Consider the following 23808-nt stretch of genomic DNA (forward strand, 5'->3'; position numbering starts at 1 on the left):
ACTTCCATTCTTTTTGTTTTGGCAATTTAAAACTTTATTGACCGAAAAAATTCATTGATCGAAATAAATGAAATATATATTTTGATAAATTTTAATGTGTTTTAAGTTTATACACATTAAAATCAAGATATGGTCCCGCTCTCATGACCTATTCATCTGTCACTTTCAAAATATTATTAAAGTGTATATGTAAATATGTAGTACTGTCCTTTTTTTATATGATAAAGATCGCATACTTCGTGTAAAATTATTACATATTAAGTACAAAACACATTGTAGTACAAAAAGTCGATAACAATTTCATTTCATGTTATTGAAAGACATAAATATGATAATACTATTGATAAACTTTATAGAAAAAAATAAATGTGTACAGGCACCACAATGCTTGATTCTTCGCACTGAGTATTTACCTTTGCTTAGTTTCACTTCAAACTTAACAGAAAGTTTAACAACTAGTTATAAAGGACTATCATAATGTTGTAAAGTTGTTATGTCTGTATGATCCTTTATATTTTTTCGATAACCAGAAAAATCAGATACTAAATCAATTTCATCAACATCCTCACCTAAGAGCCGACCTTCTACATCATCTTTAGATCTTCTAAATAGCCTGCAATTGAATTCAATAACAGAAAAGATATTATTATATTTATTCCAACAGCATCACTGTTTGAATTAGAATACGTATTACCTTATTCTTTACTTTAAAGGTGATTGTTATCAATTTTTTTTAATTGCATCATACGTTTTAATTTTAATCTTTATGTACATGTATAAATAAAATAAAACTAATAAAACTAAATGCTACATCAAAAATGAATAATCACGGGTAGTCACATAAGCATCAGAAGAGAGAGAAGGTGCTTCGAAGTGTTACATAAATTATAAATCCAATAACCAAATTAGTTACAACATACTTCATTCGCCATTGCTACTTGCTGTGATTGAAGCAGATTAGTTGGATACACTGCAAAATTAGCTAAAGAAGAAAAGTGATATAATTGTAAAACATTACTCTAGCGATTAGTAGAAAGATTTAGTAGTAGTAGCAGCGTCATCTCAGTACTTGCTGCAACATTAGAAATCTCAAACTAGCATAGAAATCATAGGAAATAAATATTGTAGAAGAACATGCAGAAATATAGAAAAATTGAAGATCGAACGACAAGCAAATTCTTGGATTAAAAAAATAAAGATATTTATTTACAAAATGTTTTTTTCTTACAGTAGCTGAAATCGATGTACATATAGAAAAATGTATCTTATTTAATATTAATTGCTTACATTTAGCGTAATATTTACAATTTGGTAGGATATAGTTAAAAATGTTCTAGATCAACTGTCTTTTAAATAGAACATACCAATAACTACTGAAAAATCTCTTTGGTAAAATTCGTTTCTAATCAGTCTTGTACTGTTTGAAAAATTCATCTATATTTTAATAACTTGTCATTTAATTAAAAAAGTGTCTTCATTAAAGTGATTTAAAATTCGTAACCGTTTTTATTCACTTGCGATACAATAAAAAAGATTTATATTGTGACTTAGTCATTCAATTGAACTAATCATTTTTAACGTATTCTTCTTTTTGGCCAAGTATTATACAGTATTAGTAGTGTTAATAATAAAGAACAAGCGCGTAAAAGTTCAATAAATCTGACACCTTGGTATTAGTATGTATATTACGACGAAGAAGACAATAATAATTTCTAGGTTTGTTGTAATTCCATTAAGCAGAGGGATTATTACCAATCCGTACAAATTTTGAAAGCTTAGAAGTTGCTTGAGCATACCTGGACAGCGTCGACGCTGATCTGTGCATGACCGGTAACACAGAATCGTCTAAACCGCGGTGAAGAGATATCGCATCCATGTCGATCATCCTGGCCGTAGAATAGGCGTGCATTGCGGACAAATATTCTGCTGTTTCCAGACTGGCCTTTGTCGGCTTACGATACCTACGGATACGGAAGTAAAGAAGAACGTATTATTTTTACTGTTTAAAACCTTTTCATTTGATACTTACAATTTTAATAACAAAGAACTGCCAACTACAGATGCTGAACTTAACGCCATCGCAGCCGACGACATCCACGGTTGAAGGAAGATTCCGAAAGAACTAAATATTCCAGCAGCGATGGGTATACCCAACAAATTATAAATACTAGCAAACAAAAAATTCAACCTTATTCGATGAACTGTTTTCCTCGATAGATCCAGACACGCAATAACATCCAAAAGATCATTCTAAAACGTTGCTCATATTACACGTTGGATAACACAGATATAAACGGCAAAAGAAAAGCGCGATCTTCTTCAACTTACTCGCATGAGGACTACATCAGCAGCTTCTACAGCAACATCTGTACCAGATGATATTGCGATTCCAACATCTGATTGTGCCAGAGCAGGACTATCGTTAACACCATCGCCTACCATTGCAACTCTTAAACCTTGATCTTGCAAACGTTGAATTTTAGCAACTTTATGCGAAGGTAACACCTCTGCAAACACTTTACTGATACCAACCTACGTGAATTAAACAAAAATATATACATAGACGGATAATGTATAGAAAATTATAAATGAAATTTACCTGTCTGGCAATAGAAGCAGCAGTCTTTCTGTTGTCTCCTGTTAAAAGGATAACTCCTAAGCCCATTTTTTTCAAAGTATAAACTGCCAGGTGGGCTTCCGGTTTAACAGTGTCGGCAACGCTGATCATAGCCACCAATACATTATTTATTGCTGCCAGAACAGCAGTACGACCTAATTCCTCCTCGGTAGCCATTTTCAACTCCACCTCGTGCGGAATAGTGATACCATTTCTTCGCATCCATTCTCTGTTACCGATGCAAATCTCGTATACATCGTCAGGACTAGTTTGGTCACTGTGGGATTCTGGACTCAGCAGTAGTTCCAAATCCATATTTTGTCTTTCTTGACTCGCGCTCGCGTTTGATGTAACATCGATCGATACGTCATTTAAAGTGTAGCTTCCGCAAGACAATTGCTTTACTTGGTTCACGTAATTAACAATTTTCTCAGATTTCAGCGCATCGGCCAACGTGGCCGAAATGTGCGACACTTTGCATTTAAGTCCACAACCGGCGACTGCTTGAAAATTTGTGCACTGTCCAGTCGACTCGGAATTAATTGTTTCCTTCACGTACCGGACAATCGCTTGATAAAGAAAAAAAGAGTACTTGCTAAAAATTGTTCGCTCCAATCTACAGTAATTAGAAATACAAATATCGCCAATAACTCACCCGACGCTATTGGATGCTCGCTATTTGTTTCGGCTGTGCAGACAATCACCAAGAATTTTGCTAACGAGCAAACTTTTTCACTTACAAAAATGTTTATTTTCGTTACCATTGGCACACCATGCGTTATCGTACCTGTTTTATCGAACACAACGCATTTCACTTTGTGCGCATTTTCCAATGGCTCAGCACCCTTTATAAGGATACCGTTCAACGCACCGACTCCAGTCCCAACCATAACAGCAGTCGGCGTGGCTAATCCTAATGCGCACGGGCAAGCTATCGCCAATACGCACAGAGCGCTTCGAAACGCGTACTGGAATATAATCTCTTCCTTGTTTATCCCATGTTTATTAATTTGGTCGTTGTGCGAGATTGGCAAGTGGTTTATATTTACGTATCCCACTATTATCCAAATGATCAATGTTACTACAGAAACGGCTATAACCAGAGGGATGAAGTAACCAGCGATCTTATCGGCTAAATGTTGAATAGGTGCTTTATTCGTTTGTGCCTCTTCGACCAGTCGTACAATTTGTGCCAGCGTCGTGTGTTCTCCTGTATGCGTGGCGGTAATTAAAAGCGGACCATTTTGATTGATCGAACCGCCTATCACGATCGATCCTTTCTTTTTGGGCACTGGCATGCTTTCGCCGGTAATTAGGCTTTCGTCGCAAGTAGAGTTACCTGACATAACTCTACCGTCGACTGGAACTTTGGCACCTGGCACTACCTTCAATACATCCCCGCGTTGCACCAAATCTATACTGATTAAACGTTCCGATAATATTTCATTGTTAGGGCCCAATACAACTAAAACCGCATCCGTTGCTTTTAATGATAATAATTTCGATAGCGCTTCTGAAGTTTTTCCCTGAAAAAAAATTCATTTTACCATTCATTTACCTTATCCTATAAAACAGCTGGACGAACGAATGCAATCGCGAAGTAAAGGAAAACGAGACAAGACAAAATATCGAACCTTTGCGACATGTTCCAACCATCTTCCCAAACTGATGAATACTAGCAACATTGGAGGAGTATCGAAAAATGTTTGAGGACTAACGTGTTCCTGCATTATCATGGCTGCTGTAAGAACAGCAATCGAATACAGATAAGATATCGTGGTGGTCATGGAAATTAGAACATCCATATTGGTTGTGCCGTGTTTCAAAGCTTTGTATGCTTGAACGTAAAAATGCCAGCCACCAAAGAACTGCAAGGATCGTTCCGTCACGTTTCAATTTGATTTTCCAATCGGAAAGAAATGAATGTTCAAAATTACCTGTACTGGTGTAGAAAATATAAAGAGAATTAGATTTTCCCAAGAAAGACCAGGTACTATGCAGCACATATCCTCGTGCGTTTTCTCACCAACGGACATAACTACCATAAAGTATGTCATGGCTAACATACACGGTATGCCAAATATTAAAGAAACTAAGAACGCTGCCCGCCACTTGTTTATCTCTTCCCTGTAGAAAGAGAAAGAAAAATATGATGTAACGAGTTATTTGAAAAACAGGTTCGACCACTATAGAAACCGCACATGCTTACTTCTGATCCAAGTAATCTCTGTTTTCCTTGTCTCTGTTACTGAATAAGGTTGCAGTGAAACCTAATTTGTTAACGCATTCGATAATGTCCCTGACGCCAATCTTCTCCACGTCGTACCTGAATTTACCACGCTGGGTTGCTAACGCGACTGCAGCCGAATAAACTCCTGGCAATTTCTTTACGGACGATTCTATCTTATTTACACACGATGCACACGTCATGCCTGCAATCTACGAAATAAGAATTACCTACAACGTCATAAAATGTTGATCAAACGAAAGAAGCGATCCTCCGAATCGGATCGAAATCTTACTTTCAATTCGACTTCTCCTTCGCCGGTCGCGGGTTCCTCGAGTAAAGTGGCAGGGAAACCCAGCTCGGATATACTGGAGGCGATATCCTGAGCCCTTATTTTATCTGGATCATACGTGACCTCCGCTTTGGCCGCCATCAATGCTACCAAGATACTGTTCACACCGTACAATTTTTTACAGTGTTTCTCTATGGCAGCAACACAAGAACCGCAGGTCATTCCCTTTGAGAAACAAACCGTCCCGTAAGGTCGCAAGATAACAACGCGAACACTGATCGCGTTTCGTCTGTTCGCATGCTTACCGTCACGTGCAAGAAACATTTCGCCGTTTCAACTTTTACGTCACCAGCACCATTCATTTGCGACGGCAGTGTCCCGTTTTGCGCGGGACTATTCTTCGACGACAAATCCGTCTCGAGCACTTTACCATTTATCTCTTTAACGAACGCATTGAAACCCATTTCGTCGATGAACGCTGATATTTGTTCGGCCGTAACGACATCGCCGTCGTAAGAAACTTTGGCCTCTTTCCCTTCTAAACTAACGTTCACCTCTTTTATCCCCGATTTTTCGGACAAAACTCCTGTAACAGCGAAAAAGTCAAATGAATATGGTATTTACAACAGTCCTATCTTGCAGAAGGTGAAGAAAGGAGAGGAAATTCACGGATTACTCACCCGTGATCGTTTTTACGCAAGACATGCAGGTCATTCCATCAACGTGTACGCTACAAGTACTAACGGTCGATCTTAGAGGAAGAGTTTTCTGTTTCGTTTGAATAGAGCCATTCTCGTCTTCGCACAAGGAAGCCTCGAAACCCATGTCTTTCACGGCTTCGACCAATTCGTCAGCAGTAATTTCCTCTGGCTTGTATTCGATGTAACCGAGCTTCTCTTCAAGGAGCACTCGAACGCTCAGCACATCCGCTCGAGCACCGATGGTACCCTCGATATTCTTCACGCAGCTCTGACATCTCATACCCTCGATCTTAACTTTCGCCAGACTGGAGCTACCGTTCGAACGATCTTTAATCTCATAATCGGCGTCCTCGATGTCGTCCCTAAAAATATTCTTATCATTAAGAACTGCTTGTTAAATACCTCCCAAAGGTAAACATTAACGGTTGTTGTACGCGTGGAACGCAAAATGCATAATTTTGCGATATCGATAGCCAAGACATGTATACGTGCACATGTACGTTTCTTATCTTAAAAGGAACTAAACTTTTTAGTTCACCCGCGAGTTGCGCAACCGCGCGACTCGTTCAGATTACATTAACGTTGTAGTGTAGTGTGCAATAATAGCCCTTACAATACGCATCTCTCTAGATCGTTGAATAATATCGTGTCATTTCCGTTCTTCGTATCAATTGAAACAATATTATCGCTAACCGATACGTTAATTGTTCGTAATACGTACGCGTAAAAATTTAAGTACCATGCCGCGGCGATTATTATTATCTATTTCGAACGGCATCGGATAACAGACATTCAATGCTATTCTAGCGTTATTGAATTTGAACTTCTTACCAAAACAACTTGGCCGACTTGTATTCTTTTCCAATCAACGGTTGCCTATCGTCATCCATTTTCCTAACGATACTACACTACACAACTTCCAGGAATTTTTCTAATGACCGAACTATCGCCTTGGGCGATAAAAAAAAAAAAATACTCGTTGCGACGTGAACGCGATGATAATGCTAATTCGGATCGCGCGGGAGTAAGTCTAATAAGAAAAAGAATAGAAGAGACGAAGATCAACGGAGGTCAGAAGAACCGAAATATTTAATGTTACACAGAATCGTATTCCATGGACATCATTAGAGAGGTAAAAATCTCTTCGAAGGAACGAGAACGCTTATCTATTTTATCGTACAGATAGGTGCATCGTTAATACAGATACGATCTAACTGAATCTCTGGCGCAGAGATTGCGATCCTTTCTCGAGGAAGCGAACAAGCGAAGTCGAATGGGTCCTAATGACGATTACGACGACGACGGCGACGACGTGATTGACAGCGCAGCGAGTGATATCACCGAACGACTGATAAACTTTCAGGGGAAAGACCTAATCGGCAAACTAGACGATTCCATCTTTTTGCTCACGGCACACACTCGTTTAATCACTCGTTACTTTCCCACAAGGACTAACCGATATCGGACAGTTGCGCACGAACTTTTGCTAGCGAATTTAGCTCCGTCAACTACGTGCATTTGTAATTTTATTTATCTATGTTACGTGGCCCCGTGATAAAAAAAGAAAGAGGACACGGTATACGTACCTATTTCTATTCTATCGATCTCGCTATCGACTTTTTTCTGTAACACCCACTTGCTAGTTCTCTTTTGGGTATTTAATCACGCATTCAATTTCATCTAGCCGCTGTTACTTCTGTTTCGAATATCAAATGTTACGTAAATGTCGCGTAGAATTTTCTTTACCTTCGATCTTTCTTTTTCCCTTTACCTTCACGGTTGAGTTCAATTGTAACCTACTGCGTGATCTACCGCTAGACCAATTTATATATGTATCGCAAGAAATTTCTTACAAACCCGAAAGGAACTGGTAAAAACCACAAATTTTTATCGTGCTTCCTTTCCCGCGGCTTCTCCGCGAAAGTGCTGTTTTTGAAAACAAATCTCGTACGAATCCCGTCGGGAGAAAGTGAAAGAAAACGAAAAAACGCGTGCCTCGCTATATGGCGTTATTCGATTATATATGCATGTAGCGCTCAGCGATTAAAGACGTGTTCTCTCGGCCATTTTTTACCATTTGTAGCGAGACCAAGAATAAGGGAAAGAAGAGAACGATGAGGAAAGGGAATTGACTGGATAAATTTTGGCTTGAATATAAAATATACGCGTGGAACATATATAATTTTTGCGGGAATAACGATGCGGACAAGTATCCTTTGAATAAGAGAGAAAGGCGTGCTCTACTTTCGTGTATCGAGAGATAAACGAGATCCTGCACGATTTGTATGTTCCTTTATAAGTAAAATGAGAAGCGTAAAAATAAATACTTTCTTTCAAGATATACTCTGATCTCTTACCCGAAATATTTGGCAGAAGTGAGCAACTTATACTTCCACGTACTTAAAATCTTCCGCATCGCGACACGAGCAAATTTTACACTTTGTATATCTGATGCTATTAGTCTTTTTCTCTTTCAATAATTAATACGATCGTAACGTAACTGGCACATTTCTTGAACCGATCCGTGATTAGAGTTACTCGGTGTAGCGCATAGGAAGCACGTTTGTTATACACTGGCAGGCTCGAACCAACAATCGAGCGCGATCAAATTTCGAAAGTAGATCTATCCGCTGTTTCGATTAGAGAATAAAACAAACAGCGAGTCAACGTGCCGTTCGATATACGATCCTTCTTTCTTTACCATTCTTTACCATTCTTCTATTCTTTACGTTCCATCATCGAAGTATTGCCGCGGTCGACTTTTAAAACTACCGGCGCGATAATTTACGTCTCTGATTCGATCAATTTATACGCACTGTTTTTCAATGATCTTTCGTTGGTTGTAGACGCGTGCGTACGTATTCCCTTGTACGAACTAACTGAACAACGAAATGAGAGACCAACGAAGAACGGTAAAACAGTAATCGTAAGGAAAAGTTGTCCTTGTTAAGTTGGCAGCCATTAAATAATTAAAGATAAACGATAACGCTATCAGGTACAATTGTTAACATTACATTGTTGTTTTAAGTGCAAAACAATTTCCTTTCGTTCTATTTTAACTGCTTCACCTACATTATTGATACATGTAAATACAAAAGATTGATAGTATGTACTTAAAATTGAATAATAAGATTGAATGTAAAAAACGACATAGTTTTTAACGTAAGAACATTCTGTATTCAATATAAATATAATGCGTTAGACAAACTTTCCAGGTAATAAAAGAAACATAGCGCTTACCCTTCTTTTCTGTGTCTCGATTGTACATTTTCTAATGGCAGTTCTACATCAGTCTCACCTATGAAAATAATGGAAAAAAACGTTCATTTTAATAAAACTATGTTAAAATTTACCAGGCAATATCTTGTAACAGGTATCAAATTACTTGTATTTACGTTGTCAGGCTGGTTATTGTTATCTACCAATTGCTTTGCGTTTGCCTCCATCCTTTCCTATAAAATAATATTCGTAAATAAGTTAAATAATTAAAACAATTGTGTGGAAACATATTTATACAGAGGTACGAGATGTGGCAAAGTAATAAAATTAATGAAGCGTTTCTAGACATTGACATATACAATGCAACAAGGAAAAATCCTAAAAATTACTTGGCATAATTGATTAAATGTAATCGAACCATGAATTTCTATTACTCATTCGCGCTATTTTTATTCCCTTAAATTAATGCAATAACCACATGCAAACATCGAATTGTTACTGAAAAATGACAACTATTTTACCAACTCTAAATATGGTAGACTAGAAGTCGAAAAACATGAGAAAAAGCGATGCGTACCAATGAGCTGTACAGATGAAACGAAACGCTTTCATCAAGGCGAAAAACTCAAATGATATTTCAACTTTTTCACCGTTTCACACCCACTACGCACCATCGGGAAAAAATGCATTACTTGGAAACTTTGATTCACCGATCACAGCTGTCAGGATATATTTTTATTTCACGAGTTTCGAAAACGAAAATCTACATGTAAACATGTGATTTATATCAAATCAAATTGCGAAATTCAAATTAGATTGGACAATATCTCTCTCTCTCTTCCCCTTGCAGACTTTTCTAGCCGAGTATTATCATAATTAATCGTTGAATTTAAATATTAACGTAACCTAAAAGAGAACGTATCTCCGCTTAATCGAAATTACTCGGTTCTAATAACAATAAACTGCAGGATTATCACAGCACACGCAACAACAGACAATAGATTTCTGTTCGCATCTGGATCACTGAATTGTTGGTATCTAAGTGTGTGTTTAAACTTCAGTCACAGAGTAATACAAAGGCGAAGCTCCGGATCGAATTTTTTATGCGCACGCGTGCGTACAGCGTGCATTGTGAATCAACTTCGAAATAATATTACCGCGTTTTTCACTCTCTCTCTTCCCCGTACATCTCATTTCCTTCGTTTCTCCGTTATGCGATTGAAAATAACGGAGATACGATAGCTTGTTTAGCAACGTTCTTGTGAAACGTGTCATTTTTACTGGGAAATTATACAGATGAAAAGTTCCAGCGAAAATTTTCCACTCTGTAACAGTATTCTGTTCTCCGATCTCGTATCCTAGTGGAGACGCGCCTGTAGGTGCTGCAGACGTGAGATCTTCCTTAACGCGCATCCTATCCGCGCATCAAACATCAGTACTAAGGAAAATATAACAACAGATTGCAATAGAAAACTGGATTGAAAGATCGTAGGGTTAACCGTAAATTTAAGGCAAACCATCTATTTTTGCATAAAGTCGAGCCCTTCTTTTGTTACCCCTTTTTCTGTAAATAAACATCCGATTGCTATATGTTTATCAATGAAAATATTTGAAAAGTTTGGTGAGTCTCGGTATAGATAATTTTTATGAGTTTCAGGAATATGTAATACGAACGTGTATAACAATTTGTACTTTTTCAGGATGAGTATCATATTTTCATTGAATATGTTGTTCATAGTAGCTATATGTAAAGTATTATGTATGCTTATCGTTTTACCAATTTTATTAATAACATGGAGAAAACAATATGCCAAGAAGAAAACGCAGAGATCACACAAAGACACCGTAGTAGGTTTCTTTCATCCCTACTGTAACGCAGGTGCTGGTGGTGAAAGAGTACTATGGGCTGCTGTTAGTGCAATACAAACTAGGTATGTGAATATATTACGCGCACATTAAAATGCAAAGTTTCAAAATATTTTTTTCAGATATCCCAATGTACATATAGTTATCTATACTGGGGATCTTGATGCGCATCCTGATCAGATTCTAAATAAAGCAGAGAAGATATTCAACTACAAAATAGAACATAAAATTGAGTTTGTATATTTACATAGACGCAAATGGGTAGAACATTCTATGTACCCTTATTTTACGCTATTGGGGCAAAGTTTAGGGTCAGTTTGGCTGGGCATCGAAGCTTTAAATAGTCTTGTACCAGGTAGAGATCTCCTATTTCATACCAGTTCCCTTAACTATTTTCTTCATTTTAAATCGTACATATAAATTGTTGTTCTAGATATTTACATCGATACTATGGGGTATGCATTTACGTATCCACTATTTAGATATATCGGTGGATGCAGGGTGGCAACATACACTCACTATCCTATAATTTCAACTGACATGATGAAACACGTTTACAGAAGAGTTGTCTCTCATACAAATAAGAGAATTATTGCTAGAAATCCATTTTTATCAGCAGCCAAGCTTGTTTATTATAGATTGTTTGGATTTGTACGTATGTTACATATTAAATCCTTACACATGCATATGTAATTTGTAATAATTGCTTCAGATATATGGTTTGGTCGGTAGTAGAGCAGAAATTATAATGGTCAATTCTTCATGGACCGAGGAACACATTAACAGTATCTGGAAATGTCCATTAAGAACTCATAAAATTTATCCACCGTGCAATGTAAAACATTTAACGTCTATGCCGCTTCTTAGCGACGATGAAAAGGGTAACAGTATTCGCATAGTCTCAGTTGCTCAATTTAGACCAGAAAAAGATCATCCGTTGATGTTAAGAGCCATGTATGAACTTAGATCAATTGTTAAAGAAGAAGTTTGGGAGAAAGTAAGTCCAGTATTTATATAAAATGACGAAAAAGTACTATATACACAAACTTGTGTTACATTATATGCTCTCTTCAGGTTCGTCTAATTCTTATTGGTTCTTGTCGTAATTCTGAAGATGAAGAACGTATGAAAGATATGCAAGATTTATCGAAACATTTTGCACTAGACGAAAATGTAGAATTTAAATTAAATATATCATATTCAGAACTTCTCTTAGAACTTCAACGCGGAACGATAGGATTACATACAATGTGGAATGAGCATTTTGGTATCAGTATCGTTGAATGCATGGCAGCAGGATTAATCGTAGTTGCACATGCTTCTGGTGGTCCAAAGTAAAGCAATTAATAGAATACATAATTACGTAAAGCAAGAATGCATTTTATCGAAATATATAATTGTAACATGCTGTAAATTACAGAGCCGATATTATAGAAACGCAACCTGGATCTCAAAATGGATTTCTGGCTACAGAAGCTGAAGAATACGCAAAAATAATGTCACATATTATTAACATGCATCCAGAAGAGAGAAATGCCATTAAAATGGTTGCTAGGTATTATTAATTTTATCTAAAAATTTTATAAGCACTTACAAAATCAATCGAGATAAATTATTCTTTCAGAGCATCCGTGAACCGATTTTCAGACGAAGTATTTACGAAAGAATTCTTACGAACGATAGAACCATGTTTTAGGCAAAAACAAGAATAATCTTTATCAGAACTTTATATAAAATAAAATATATTTTTTCTCATTTGTTCCTGTTCTTTTTATAAAAAAGTGAAAGTTATAGTTATTCATTAACGGAACGGATATTTCGTTCAATCGTACAATCGATAAGATAAAAGTAAGAACGAAGAAGATATATATACATATGGAATTTGCATTTAAGTAATATTTATTACAATAAGTACAAACGTACAATCGTAATTTATCTTATATTTTTGTTATCATATCCGCAACCTTCGCATTCTAAAGTATACGATACATTGCCTTTATCATTTTTATCTTCACACAATTTAAAACGGAGATTAAATTGGTTTAACATCATCTCTGCTACTTTTATAGCTGTTTCAGTGTGGCAGGTAAGCTTTTTATTTCCTAGATTAATTTTAGAAGTACCTTTGGCTAAAGCCATCAATATTATTAACTAGAACATACCAAATAATTTCATTATTATATCGTGATATTAAAATACATACAATTCTTGCATGAAAATACATGCCTGATCTTGCGCGTGCTCATCAACACAAGACCCTGCTAATATCGTGTCTAAAATTTCATTGGCTGCTTGTATACCTGGAGCTACTTTTTCTTGACGTCCTGAGCCCAATCCCGAACCACCAAAAATACATCCACTAGTGGTAGTACATAATATGCTATAATGATTAAGACTCTGCTAGAAACATGCTGTACAAAATTCCATTCTTTTGTAGTATTTAAATTTTACTTAATGCCAGATCCATTTCCAACAGCTACGGATCTATCCTCTTTGTAGACTTCAATATTTATAGGTGGCACTGGAATGTTACGTTTACTCAAACCTTCGGTTAAAACCGATCTTGCATCGGTTGCCATTTTATGTGCTTCCTATATCGAGTAAGCTGAATATATTAATCTACTATTTACAGGAGTAAAATGCTTGATACTATAGAAAACTTGAAAGATACATACACCAATATGAACAACGCCTGCAACGTATGCCCATCCTAATATTTCATTCGGAATTCCAGAATCGGTTAATGTGATCGCATACAAGGCTGGCACAGGTTTTATACACAAATGTACCTCTCCACCTCCCTTTGGATAATAACCCCTCCATACATTATTAAAAGATTAATGTTTTTTTATACAAAATATCAATAAACTCTGGCAAAATCTTAAGAACACAATCAAGTATATATACCTTGTTATAACTTTAAAATAAAAATCAGCTCCAAATTTGTTAAGTAACGGTTTTAATACCTCTGTGAGATACTCTATATGCGGCCCCATAGGAACATTTGTACCACCTTTAAGTATCAACGTAACCGCGTCCCTTTGCGGAAAGAAAAGAGCACAAGGCAGAGCTACTTGAGCCAATAAGCAAATACAACCAGCTGTTCCTGTATCTACAAAAAATGTATGCTTTTTGTGCGCGTTCAATTGACCGGGCTTAAATTCTAAACTCGTAGATCCTATGTGTGCTCCGTAAACTTCCGCATTGCACATATCTTTCAACAGTTCAACCCCTGCAATTGTATCTCGTTAAACTTAACGATGTCGATCACATTGCACTTTAACTAATAGAAGCATACCCTTTAAGTGTTGTGCGGCAAGTCCTGGTTTCGGACGACCCGCCCGTATATTGTCAATTTTAACTGAAATTTTGTATAACGCACTCAGGCAAAGGGCTATCCTTAATACTTGACCGCCCTAAATCCAAAGGAAACCTCAGCATTAACAAATTTTCATTTTAATCAATAAATTTTGTATAATAAAAATACTTTTACAAAACGTACACCTTCGCCTAAACTTCCATCGATAAGCATCGAAGAGGACATCGTACGAATAATTATTTAATCGAACGTGCAGAGAAGTACGCAGAAATTATATTCGACTCTAATCTCTTTTCCTCTTCTAAATGCTTCAACATAAATGACACCGTTGCATCGTGTGAATTCTCCTGAAAAACTTACAACCCAAACAACACATCGAACCGCATAATACTTGAAAAGGCACCAGCGTATCTCGGTGGCGCCCCCAAGTTCCGTAACGCCACAGGGCTATTAACAGGATTACACAGGTAAGAGAGAGAAAGATGCTATAAGAAAGAATGAGACAAACGATGACTACCCTCCTCTAGAACCCGTGGCGCCATCTCTGTGGAAAGAGCTGAAACTACTCGTCGAATAGTTTCCGCGCCTGTCGTAGAGATGGCGCCACTAGTCGAAGTAGTTCACTTCCCTGTCGATAACGCTGTGCGACCAGTTTGAGCACTTTTCACAGAGATGGCGCCACGGGTTCTACAGTAGGGTCTGTATAATCTGTCTCACTCTTTCTTATAGCTTTCTTATATATCTTTCTCTCTCTTACTTGTAAAGCGGGAAATTTAGAATAAATCTATTGAAATATAGATGCTGACAACAAAACTTTGTCACAGTAAAAACATTGTAATGTCAGTTGCGCCGCGTGACATTATATATTTACTACGTATTGTGGAATTTGAATAGGAAAAGAGCTTTCAAACTTTTGAATGAACTTTTGATGACGAAAAACAAAATATATATATGGCTTTCAGTAACTATAATTGTTAGCTAATAACAACCAAAATGCCTGTCAGGGTAGCAAAAATAATCGACGCGACAATGAACTCTGTGGTGACTAATATGCACGTGGATTTTGTTCTTGTTGAATATTTCTCTATATATGCGTATACGATGAATAAAGAGTCATTCACCTCCGCAACAAAGAAACAAAATCCTGTAATCCTGTAATCCACAAAGTACATGTCTCACTTTCGTTTTTCATGATAATCTGTATAAAGTTTTCTAACGATCAAGATGGAGTATTTAAATAAATTCACATTATAGCTCGTTTTGCAACATGCTTTTTAATACAACAGTTGTATTCTGAGATTATATATATATATATATGTATATATATAATATAAATGGTCCATAGAACATTTCGCACTGTTCTTTCCTAAAATATTCACCATAACTCTTACATACAAATGTATTTTGTTTTTATACACAGAATTATACATTTCATAAAAAGATAATCGTTAGTCTCGTCCTAATCTTTATTACAAATTCATTTCGGAATATCTATAGATACATTAATAATGATATTAAAAAATGTTTGTCAGAATTTTAATTTTTCCAAAATTTCACCGTCGCGCATAATACTTTTTTGGTAAATATTAATAATGATTCAAGATAACAGAATCAATATTTCTCAATTGCGTATACATACAATTTCATATATAATAATAGTATATATCCCTGGTTGACAGTTTTCAGTGCATTACTAGGGTTTCGAGAGATATGCGATTTCGTACATTTCTTCTTTTTTTTTTACTTAAACACTTTATAAAATATCCTAATAGAATTAAATTAAGATTGAAAATTTCTAGAGCATATGTACGACTTATGACTAGCATAAAGTGGTTAAAAATATGGATACGTTACGTAGTTAAGCTCTGTTCGAGATGATCATCTCTTTTGTAGATGCAATTCAAGAACAAGGTAGTTTTAGAAACAATAAGAACATAACTCTTTTATTTTTTATAACTAATCCTTTTCTTTCTTAACGTTTTACTTACAGAAATGGAAAATTATTTAATATAAAGTCATTTATACTTCATTTGGAGTATTTTTGTTTCAATTGTTGCTTTTTTAAAGCGTTTCAAACGCTATGAGATTAACAGAAAAACTATAATACAGAAAATGAATAGAAAATGAGCTGTTCTAAGTAAGAAATTTCATTTCTAAATGCTCAAAAGTTGTTTGTTGACTTTTAATAATTCGCCACGTTTATAAGCTACATTAGTAAAAAATCCTATCACAATTTGTGGCTTTAAAATGCTACTCTTATTCCTAGCGTATAATACTATGTACCTTACATTAATTTTACACATAATTATACTTTCACAGCTGATACTTCTTCTGTTATTTTTAAAAAAAGGTTTCTCGAAGCATTTAAGATTACATTGTTAATCTTTTGCGCTCTGAATTGCATTTACTCGCAACGTACATACGTTGTGGTCTTTTTTCTAACGACTTTGTAAAAGAATCACCTATTCTTTAAGTAACCGTGAATTGCACATTAAACGCGCAATAATCCCTAGAGCGAGAATAGCACTTGTTGAGATTCATTCGATCGCTATGAATCAATTGCTCGATGAAAACGAATAAAATTTTCCAGGTGAACATATTTAAATAGCGTTCACGGGGACAAAGTCCGCGCAAAAGAATATTAGAAACACAATTCGAGTACAAAAGGTTAAACGGATAGCCTGTTTTAATATAAATGCGACGCAGTTACAGTTTTGTTTGACCGAGATATTATAAAACCGTTCGACAAAAATTCACCTTATTTACATTCGTTCACGTACACTTTCTCCTAAACAATATATAAATACAATCTCACGGCAAAACATTAAATAGCAATTTAAGTTTTGCACAAGTTTTAGCATTAAAATTTAATAAACACTTTGATCACCCTAAATAATTTTATTCATCTTTTATATAACTTATTTGTTTCGATAATTCTTTAGCTCTATATTTTCATTTTTCGCGCGTATAATTGATATTTTCTTTTTTTCACTGTTTCTAACACGTTCTGCAAACATATGCATACATTTTTAATTCATTCACAATGTACGAATTACAATGAATATTGTATCACATTAATCTGACTACCAGATAACTTATTTATTCGTTTGTTATTCATATTTTTCTTTTCTTTTTTTTTCTTTTTTTCTTTTTTTTCTTTTTTACGGCACTCGTGTATTTTATATCATATATCGATAATTGATTGAAACTTGAAAATGAAATTTCTTGTCCAGTTATTAAAAGATGCGATACAATTAAAAGAAAAAAAGAACACGCACGTTTCCATACATTTCACATCTGATATACATATGTACCGTCAATTCAGGTATTGAAACGTATTATTTGTTTCCATTTTTCTTTCTCAACACTCGAAATAGAAGCAAGTACCCAAAAAATGTTACTATACGACGTAAATACATTATTATTTGTACTTTCTATTAAATCTTTAACGAAATTCATTAGTAATTTCAAATTGAAAACTAACTTCTTTTTCCGCTCGGTATATCGTTACTATTTATTGAACGTCTGATCCAGCACCTTTAAAGTAGACCATTATTAATCGCAATATATTGATTAATATTTAAAAATAATAATTAATTTTCTAACTCACTTTAAGGCCTCGATATCAACTGCCGCTTAACGTCTCTTATTTCCATGACGCCGACCGAACTTGCGGCTTTTTCTACGAACAAAAGAGTTAAACGTTCACTACGATATAGAAACACTCGATAATCTACACGTAAATGATGGAAATGCAAACACATACCTGATTTTACTTGGAGAAGGAACCGGAGCATGTTCGGCGATAGCGGGTAATACAGAAATAAATTTATCAGTTGGACGTAAAAGACGCGCTGTACGAGAGGATAATCTCCATATCAGTCTTTGTCTGTGAGGAGTTTGCTCTTGAGCATTATACTTGCTCAATATAGCACCCACAGCTTCGTGCGTTGAAAAAAAGCTTGTATCTGAAATCTGTGAACGCGATGTATCAAACATCTATTCATTTATTTTTGACAGTTGTGGAAATGAAAAGAGTCATCATCATACTATTACAGTATTACCTTACATATTTTCTGAAGTTCTATAGCAAAGTCCAAAAGTCTAAGCATTTGATGCCTGGATGTTAGAGAAGTATTGATAATAGAGGAACTAGAAATAGCAGTTGTAGATATAGGAGCATCCGTATTAGTATCTAATCGGTTCACTGCACCATCTAGATATGTGCAAAGTAAAACAAGCGCCACTTCCGATGGTTTCAAACTTGCACAGTTACCATCGCAAGCAACCATTTCTAACCTAAGGAGAAGTTCGGATTCCTGAAATAAAGTGAACGGTAAATTTATAAATGAGAACATCTTAACGGGAAGATAGTAATATTTTAGAAATAAAACTCTATCCTCTCTTACCGCAACAATACTGCTATAGACATCTCCTAATCCTAGCTGCGATGCGATTGCAAGAAACATTGCGTTGAATAATCGAATAAAAGTTAAAGATGTAACTGGTTGAGTGCCAGGTGCCCATTCTAATTTATTCCGTATTACTTCTGACATACGTTTAAGATCACCGCCAGTGCATTTGCATTGGGAAATAGAGACTAGGTGATCGGCATCCAACGACTGTGCTAATTGGACAGCAGCTATGTGAAAAGCAGATACACTGATACAAGCCATGTGCTTTGGTCTTGCTTTCATTTTTGTTAGGAAACGATCCATTAAATTGATAGCAACGAAAAACACGTCCGATGGCAGATCGTACCATACTTTTAAACATCTTAAAACATGAGCAGATCCATCCCGAGCTCCAATTGTTATCTCGTCGTTCTGAAATTTTCCATGGACAAAAATATTTCGAATAATCTTCTATAAACGTATAATCGGATAATTTATATACATACCTGCGATATACTAGGTAACTGAAGGTTAGGTTGATACTTCACTTCGAGAACCAAAGCTTCTTGCAACTGTTCAAGTAGCGGGTGGATTGCATCCGGTACAGGCAAGCCCGATGTGTCCATTCCTGCAATGTGTGACTGACAGCTCACTACAGCACCGATGAAAGAATAAAGCAATGCAAAGTATGTGTAGTGTGGCTGACGATATGGAAGTCACACCACAAGAATGGCGCAGCTGGCTAGCCTTGTATCTGTAACAACCATACAATATCGATATAAGCATATAATATTAGAGCGATATAAAAAAAAAATAAATTTCAAGTCATTTATTTCATTTGAATCAGATGAAATTTATACGAACGTAATTGAAAAAATTGTACCAATCGTTAAGAAAAAAAAAAATAATTTTACCAAAGTATGAAAAATCAACCAACACTGCGATACTTTTCCCAAATTAAATAAATGAAAAATAATTATTCCTTTCTAGTAATAATTTAGTATTCGTTACTTTGATCGTTTTTTAACATGTACGTGTTTACATCGACGCGTTCTCCACAGAATTACTCGAAAGTTTCTCAAAGAACGTACTAGAAGAACATCATATTCGAAATAACTTGGTCGCGTTCAATCATTCGTCTTTTTCTTTTACACAGTTATATCTCTCTTAAAAGTACTTACATCATATGGGCGCGCGTGTACGTGCGTCTACGAGTGAAAAACTTTTTTTCCCATTATAATAACACAGCATGTATTATTCAAGTTTCAAGTGAAATTAATTAAAAAATATATCAACAAGTATATCGTTACTAGAGAAATGACATCAGCAGGCTATCAGGTGGTGTTTAAATTTGACCGTAAACGCTGATGAAACGTTGAAAACGAGAAAAATGTTCACAGAGAGGTAAACGGCTGATGCAACGAGCTGTCAAAATTTAAGGAACGATTACTCGTATCACGCACTAGACGAAAACAAACAGATCGAGAATGCATTCGAATACAAAAAAAAGCTAATTAAATATATATACAACCTAAAGTGTTAACGAGACGTTTAAATTTGAAATATGCAACCATACATTTAGTATTCATTTAACTTTTCGTTCTCATTATTACGAATATATATATAATACATGAATTCGTATATACCTAACGTGTTTACAAACAGAGTATACGAAAATAACACATTGAATGATATTTGTATATAAAAATATAATTAAAAGATATTTCTATGTCATTAAAGTTTCTGTTCGTGAAATCTTGGATGACTGGGATGTAACGAAATACACGTGCTGCTACTACTACAACCGGAAAGTAATTTGATTAAACATAAAAGAAACTAAACTTCTTATGCCATAAACAATTGATAAATGTAAATAAACGAATATAATATGCTTATATGTCGATCGTTAATCGCGTTTATTATTCGCGAGAGAATACTTTTAGTATAGTTTAGTATAGCGTAATAATAAATGTATGTACGTACCATTCATTACAGAAGTAACTATATAACAGAATGGTATATTATGAGATCACAGAACCATCGAAAGAATATATATATAATATTTGTTTTTTTTCTTTACGTAAGAGCAATGAGCTCCCGCAGGAGTGAAACGCGCAACCTTCTCGAACCAGTGTTCGAACGATACTGTGACTAACATCTGCTTTGTAAATCGTCGCACAGATGAGCAATACCCGAATCATTGCGAATACATACGAGTTCGAACGAACTTTATCGAAACGGTCAACAAGATAACATTGGAACCTTTTGTTGACAAATTTACTCTTTCTCTTCTTATCGTGCGAAATTAGAAATTAGAAGACAACAAAATATAATATCGAGCTATATTCTACGCTTTTTTTTACATTCTCTCTAAAAAACAATTTATAATTTAAACTTTTCGATTAATATTTTTCTTACATTTCCTCAGATTTCAAAATTTCCTCCGATTCAATGAAATGAAACAAAAATTTGCTAACTTTCATCTTATCAATGGTAAATAAACAATATTCATTGTTTAGGTTCAAAGGTACTTTACGAAATTGCGGTTCAAGAAGAAAATATCAATATAGATTCGAGTACTATTATTTGCTATGTATATAATAAAATCTCAATCTGATGTTATCATCGAAACGAATGAATGCGGTATTACACGAAAGACAAGTAAAACGAATGATTGGAAAGAATGAAAAACATTTTGATCCTACTCTCCTCCTAGTTACCACCATTTTGTTTTAGGCATTTAAACAATTTCGTAAACATTTTTAATCAAAAGTAATGGGATCCGATGAGAAAACTTACCCGGATGCGTCCGAAACGCTTTCACGTTGATAGATCACCCAATCTTGTGTTTTTTTATCGTATTTATCGATAGAGAGAGGAAACGAATTCGCGAGCGAAATATTCTGTTTGACAGTTAGTCTAACAATAAGAAATGGCGGAGTTACCTATATACGTACGTTCAGCTGATCATTACGCGTCAAAGCACACTCGTGCGTACCAAAAAAGTAGTTCCTCTCTCACCGTTTAATCATTCCATTCGTTTTTATCCTAATTACTTTCATTCGTTTTACGCAAAATTCAATCATATATTCTTAAATATTTTCTTAATTACAGACTTATTTAATACTTGCTGATTTTTCACGCGATACAATCGTCGGTACTGATACACGGGTAGGATATTAATGTAGAAATTTCGATATTTTTAATTCCATATATATTACATTTCTCGAAATTTCAAATTACAGCTAATAGAAAATAAATTACGAGTTCTGTTTTTACTATAATACTTCATTTCAGCTTACAAACTATAGACGAAAACCTATAGTATGTTAAAGTTAGGAACACAATATGCACAAACATGTATACCTATGTCGGTATAGGTAGAAAATAGAAATAATTTTTTAATAATCCATTCGTTCTTGTGTAAAAAAAATAACGTTATTAAGCACGCTAGTCGAATAAATAATACAAACAATTTACCTACTCCTATTCCTGTACTTTAAATAGAAACTTCCGATTACATTAGTATTAGGAAAAATGACTTTTTATTTACTTTTACCGACATACAGATTTCTATCTATTTTATTTCGCTATTCTTTTCTTGTTCTAACGTCTTTACTGCTGCTTCTAACGTATATAAATGATCGTCGTTTACATTCGGTGCTATTACTCGCATAGCAGATGCCAATTTATATAAATATTCCGTGTTAGCACCGCTAGGACCGTACGATACCAATATATGTTTCGCTATTGTACGTATATCTTCTATACCTGCATAATTTGGATTATCTTCTCCGCCTATATAAATCGTAATATAAAATGGTACATTCTCCGATTCAGATGGAAGCAACTTTTCATTTCCAATTTCATTTTGCCAATTGTTATTTCCCGATACGTGCGATTCTATATTTTTAATCGAGTAAGACGGATGAAACAGAACGCTTTTCCTCTCGTAACCTCCCTTCTCCCTGTAATCCAGGTGTTTGACGACTTTATCTATATTTTGAGGTGATATTTTATAAGCAACGCCCCATACTTGGTCGTTTGGATTGTCGGAAGAAAGTAACGTAACGACGCGACCAGGCTGCAACAAAATAATATGCATACAATTAGATATTTAATGTAATATATTAACATAATCTGTAATTACATTAACAGAGACTTTTATCTTAGATTTTAGTAGAGGTTAACTATTTGTGGAAGCAAAACTATCATAGATTAAATAATCGTACGTAAATGAACTTTTTCTCTGTATTCCGTTCTGAACAGTGAAAAAATATGAAATTAACTAAATGATTCAGGAAAGAGGTAGAAGCACCGTCTAGATAGCGGTAATCATAAAACTGACAACTGACAACCGACAACGACTGTTTCTGTAGAAGAAAGCGTTTGAAGACATTTAATACATACTTTACTAGGTATTCCTCTATGATCGGTACTTTTCTGATAAAATCTTCTAACGTATCCTTTGATGTGTCCAACAAGAACTTCCTCGTATGGAAAGTCTGCTTTCCATATCAGTGAACCATAACCAAACACCCACATTATGATTCCTCTCATTAAACGGTAATTCCTTCAATGACTATCTCGATCTCTCATTTAAAATTATTATTTTTTCCAGCAAATACTTATCATTAATTTTGAATAAGACATTATTTTCCTTTTCCCCACAATAAGTATTTGATCGATGTTGCATTAACAACATTATATATATATACAGTACCGATATGTTCGCATAGCGATATAATTTCGATCGAGTAAAGTAATTAAAAATATGAAGTATTCTACGGTCAAATTTATGATAACGATCTATAAGATATGCGATTATTTGACAAATAATATTCTAGTTCTTCTTACGTATCGAAAATAATCTCTAACAGGTGAAAAATATATTTCAATATATATATATATATATATATATATATATATATATATATATATATATATATATTTAGCTCTCCAATTTTCTTCGGAATAATAATTGTAAAACGTGTCGCGTGTGAAAGTTCTGTACAGACACACGTGTTTATCTGAATAAAAATGTAGAATCTATGAAAATCGGATTTTTATAATTATAACTTAGAGGTGGAATAAAATCGGATAACTACCTGCACGAACGGAACGGCAAACAGTATTCTATTCTACCATAGATAAATAATACAGCGCTACTAAT

At 34.9% G+C, this 23808-nt stretch overlaps 6 protein-coding genes across 8 annotated transcripts in view; 2 read left to right on the plus strand and 4 right to left on the minus strand.

Moving 5' to 3' along the window:
* Rept (RuvB-like helicase 2 rept) overlaps positions 1–23808 on the plus strand; it is a 63530-nt gene that overhangs the window by 38630 nt on the left and 1092 nt on the right. The window lies entirely within an intron of this gene.
* Positions 20–8284, minus strand: Atp7 (copper-transporting ATPase 1). 2 transcript variants are annotated; one of them, XM_076898671.1, is made up of 13 exons: positions 8195–8284; positions 5817–6199; positions 5442–5722; positions 5140–5361; positions 4827–5056; positions 4555–4744; positions 4252–4485; positions 3273–4143; positions 2600–3186; positions 2329–2532; positions 2030–2250; positions 1797–1961; positions 20–613 (listed from the first exon to the last, which is right to left on the minus strand). In XM_076898671.1, the coding sequence occupies exons 1-13, from the start codon at positions 8251–8253 to the stop codon at positions 460–462; spliced, it is 3801 nt and encodes a 1266-aa protein (XP_076754786.1). In that variant the 5' UTR covers positions 8254–8284; the 3' UTR covers positions 20–459. The 2 variants fall into 2 exon arrangements, with proteins under 2 accessions (XP_076754786.1, XP_076754785.1); XM_076898670.1 differs by lacking the exon at positions 8195–8284 and adding an exon at positions 6669–6735.
* On the plus strand, positions 10734–12677 carry Alg11 (ALG11 alpha-1,2-mannosyltransferase). Its single transcript, XM_076898067.1, has 7 exons — positions 10734–10987; positions 11045–11277; positions 11356–11573; positions 11635–11919; positions 11997–12256; positions 12343–12477; positions 12547–12677. Exons 1-7 carry the CDS (start codon positions 10758–10760, stop codon positions 12632–12634), a joined length of 1449 nt encoding a protein of 482 aa, XP_076754182.1. The 5' UTR covers positions 10734–10757; the 3' UTR covers positions 12635–12677.
* Positions 12843–14577, minus strand: Rtca (RNA 3'-terminal phosphate cyclase). The gene is made up of 7 exons (XM_076897492.1): positions 14425–14577; positions 14221–14338; positions 13830–14154; positions 13598–13739; positions 13374–13513; positions 13149–13302; positions 12843–13073 (listed from the first exon to the last, which is right to left on the minus strand). The coding sequence occupies exons 1-7, from the start codon at positions 14464–14466 to the stop codon at positions 12855–12857; spliced, it is 1140 nt and encodes a 379-aa protein (XP_076753607.1). The 5' UTR covers positions 14467–14577; the 3' UTR covers positions 12843–12854.
* On the minus strand, positions 16899–21592 carry Cycg (cyclin G). 2 transcript variants are annotated; one of them, XM_076897739.1, is made up of 7 exons: positions 21435–21592; positions 19142–19389; positions 18651–19067; positions 18306–18560; positions 18008–18216; positions 17852–17923; positions 16899–17778 (listed from the first exon to the last, which is right to left on the minus strand). In XM_076897739.1, the coding sequence occupies exons 2-6, from the start codon at positions 19259–19261 to the stop codon at positions 17878–17880; spliced, it is 1047 nt and encodes a 348-aa protein (XP_076753854.1). In that variant the 5' UTR covers positions 19262–19389; positions 21435–21592; the 3' UTR covers positions 16899–17778; positions 17852–17877. The 2 variants fall into 2 exon arrangements, with proteins under 2 accessions (XP_076753854.1, XP_076753855.1); XM_076897740.1 differs by lacking the exons at positions 16899–17778; positions 17852–17923 and having other exon boundaries at positions 18311–18560.
* LOC143425349 (putative glutathione-specific gamma-glutamylcyclotransferase 2) lies at positions 22153–23302 on the minus strand. Its single transcript, XM_076898081.1, has 2 exons — positions 23046–23302; positions 22153–22719 (listed from the first exon to the last, which is right to left on the minus strand). Exons 1-2 carry the CDS (start codon positions 23193–23195, stop codon positions 22213–22215), a joined length of 657 nt encoding a protein of 218 aa, XP_076754196.1. The 5' UTR covers positions 23196–23302; the 3' UTR covers positions 22153–22212.

Source organism: Xylocopa sonorina, chromosome 7 (assembly GCF_050948175.1).
Source record: "Xylocopa sonorina isolate GNS202 chromosome 7, iyXylSono1_principal, whole genome shotgun sequence".
Lineage (NCBI taxonomy): Eukaryota > Metazoa > Arthropoda > Insecta > Hymenoptera > Apidae > Xylocopa > Xylocopa sonorina.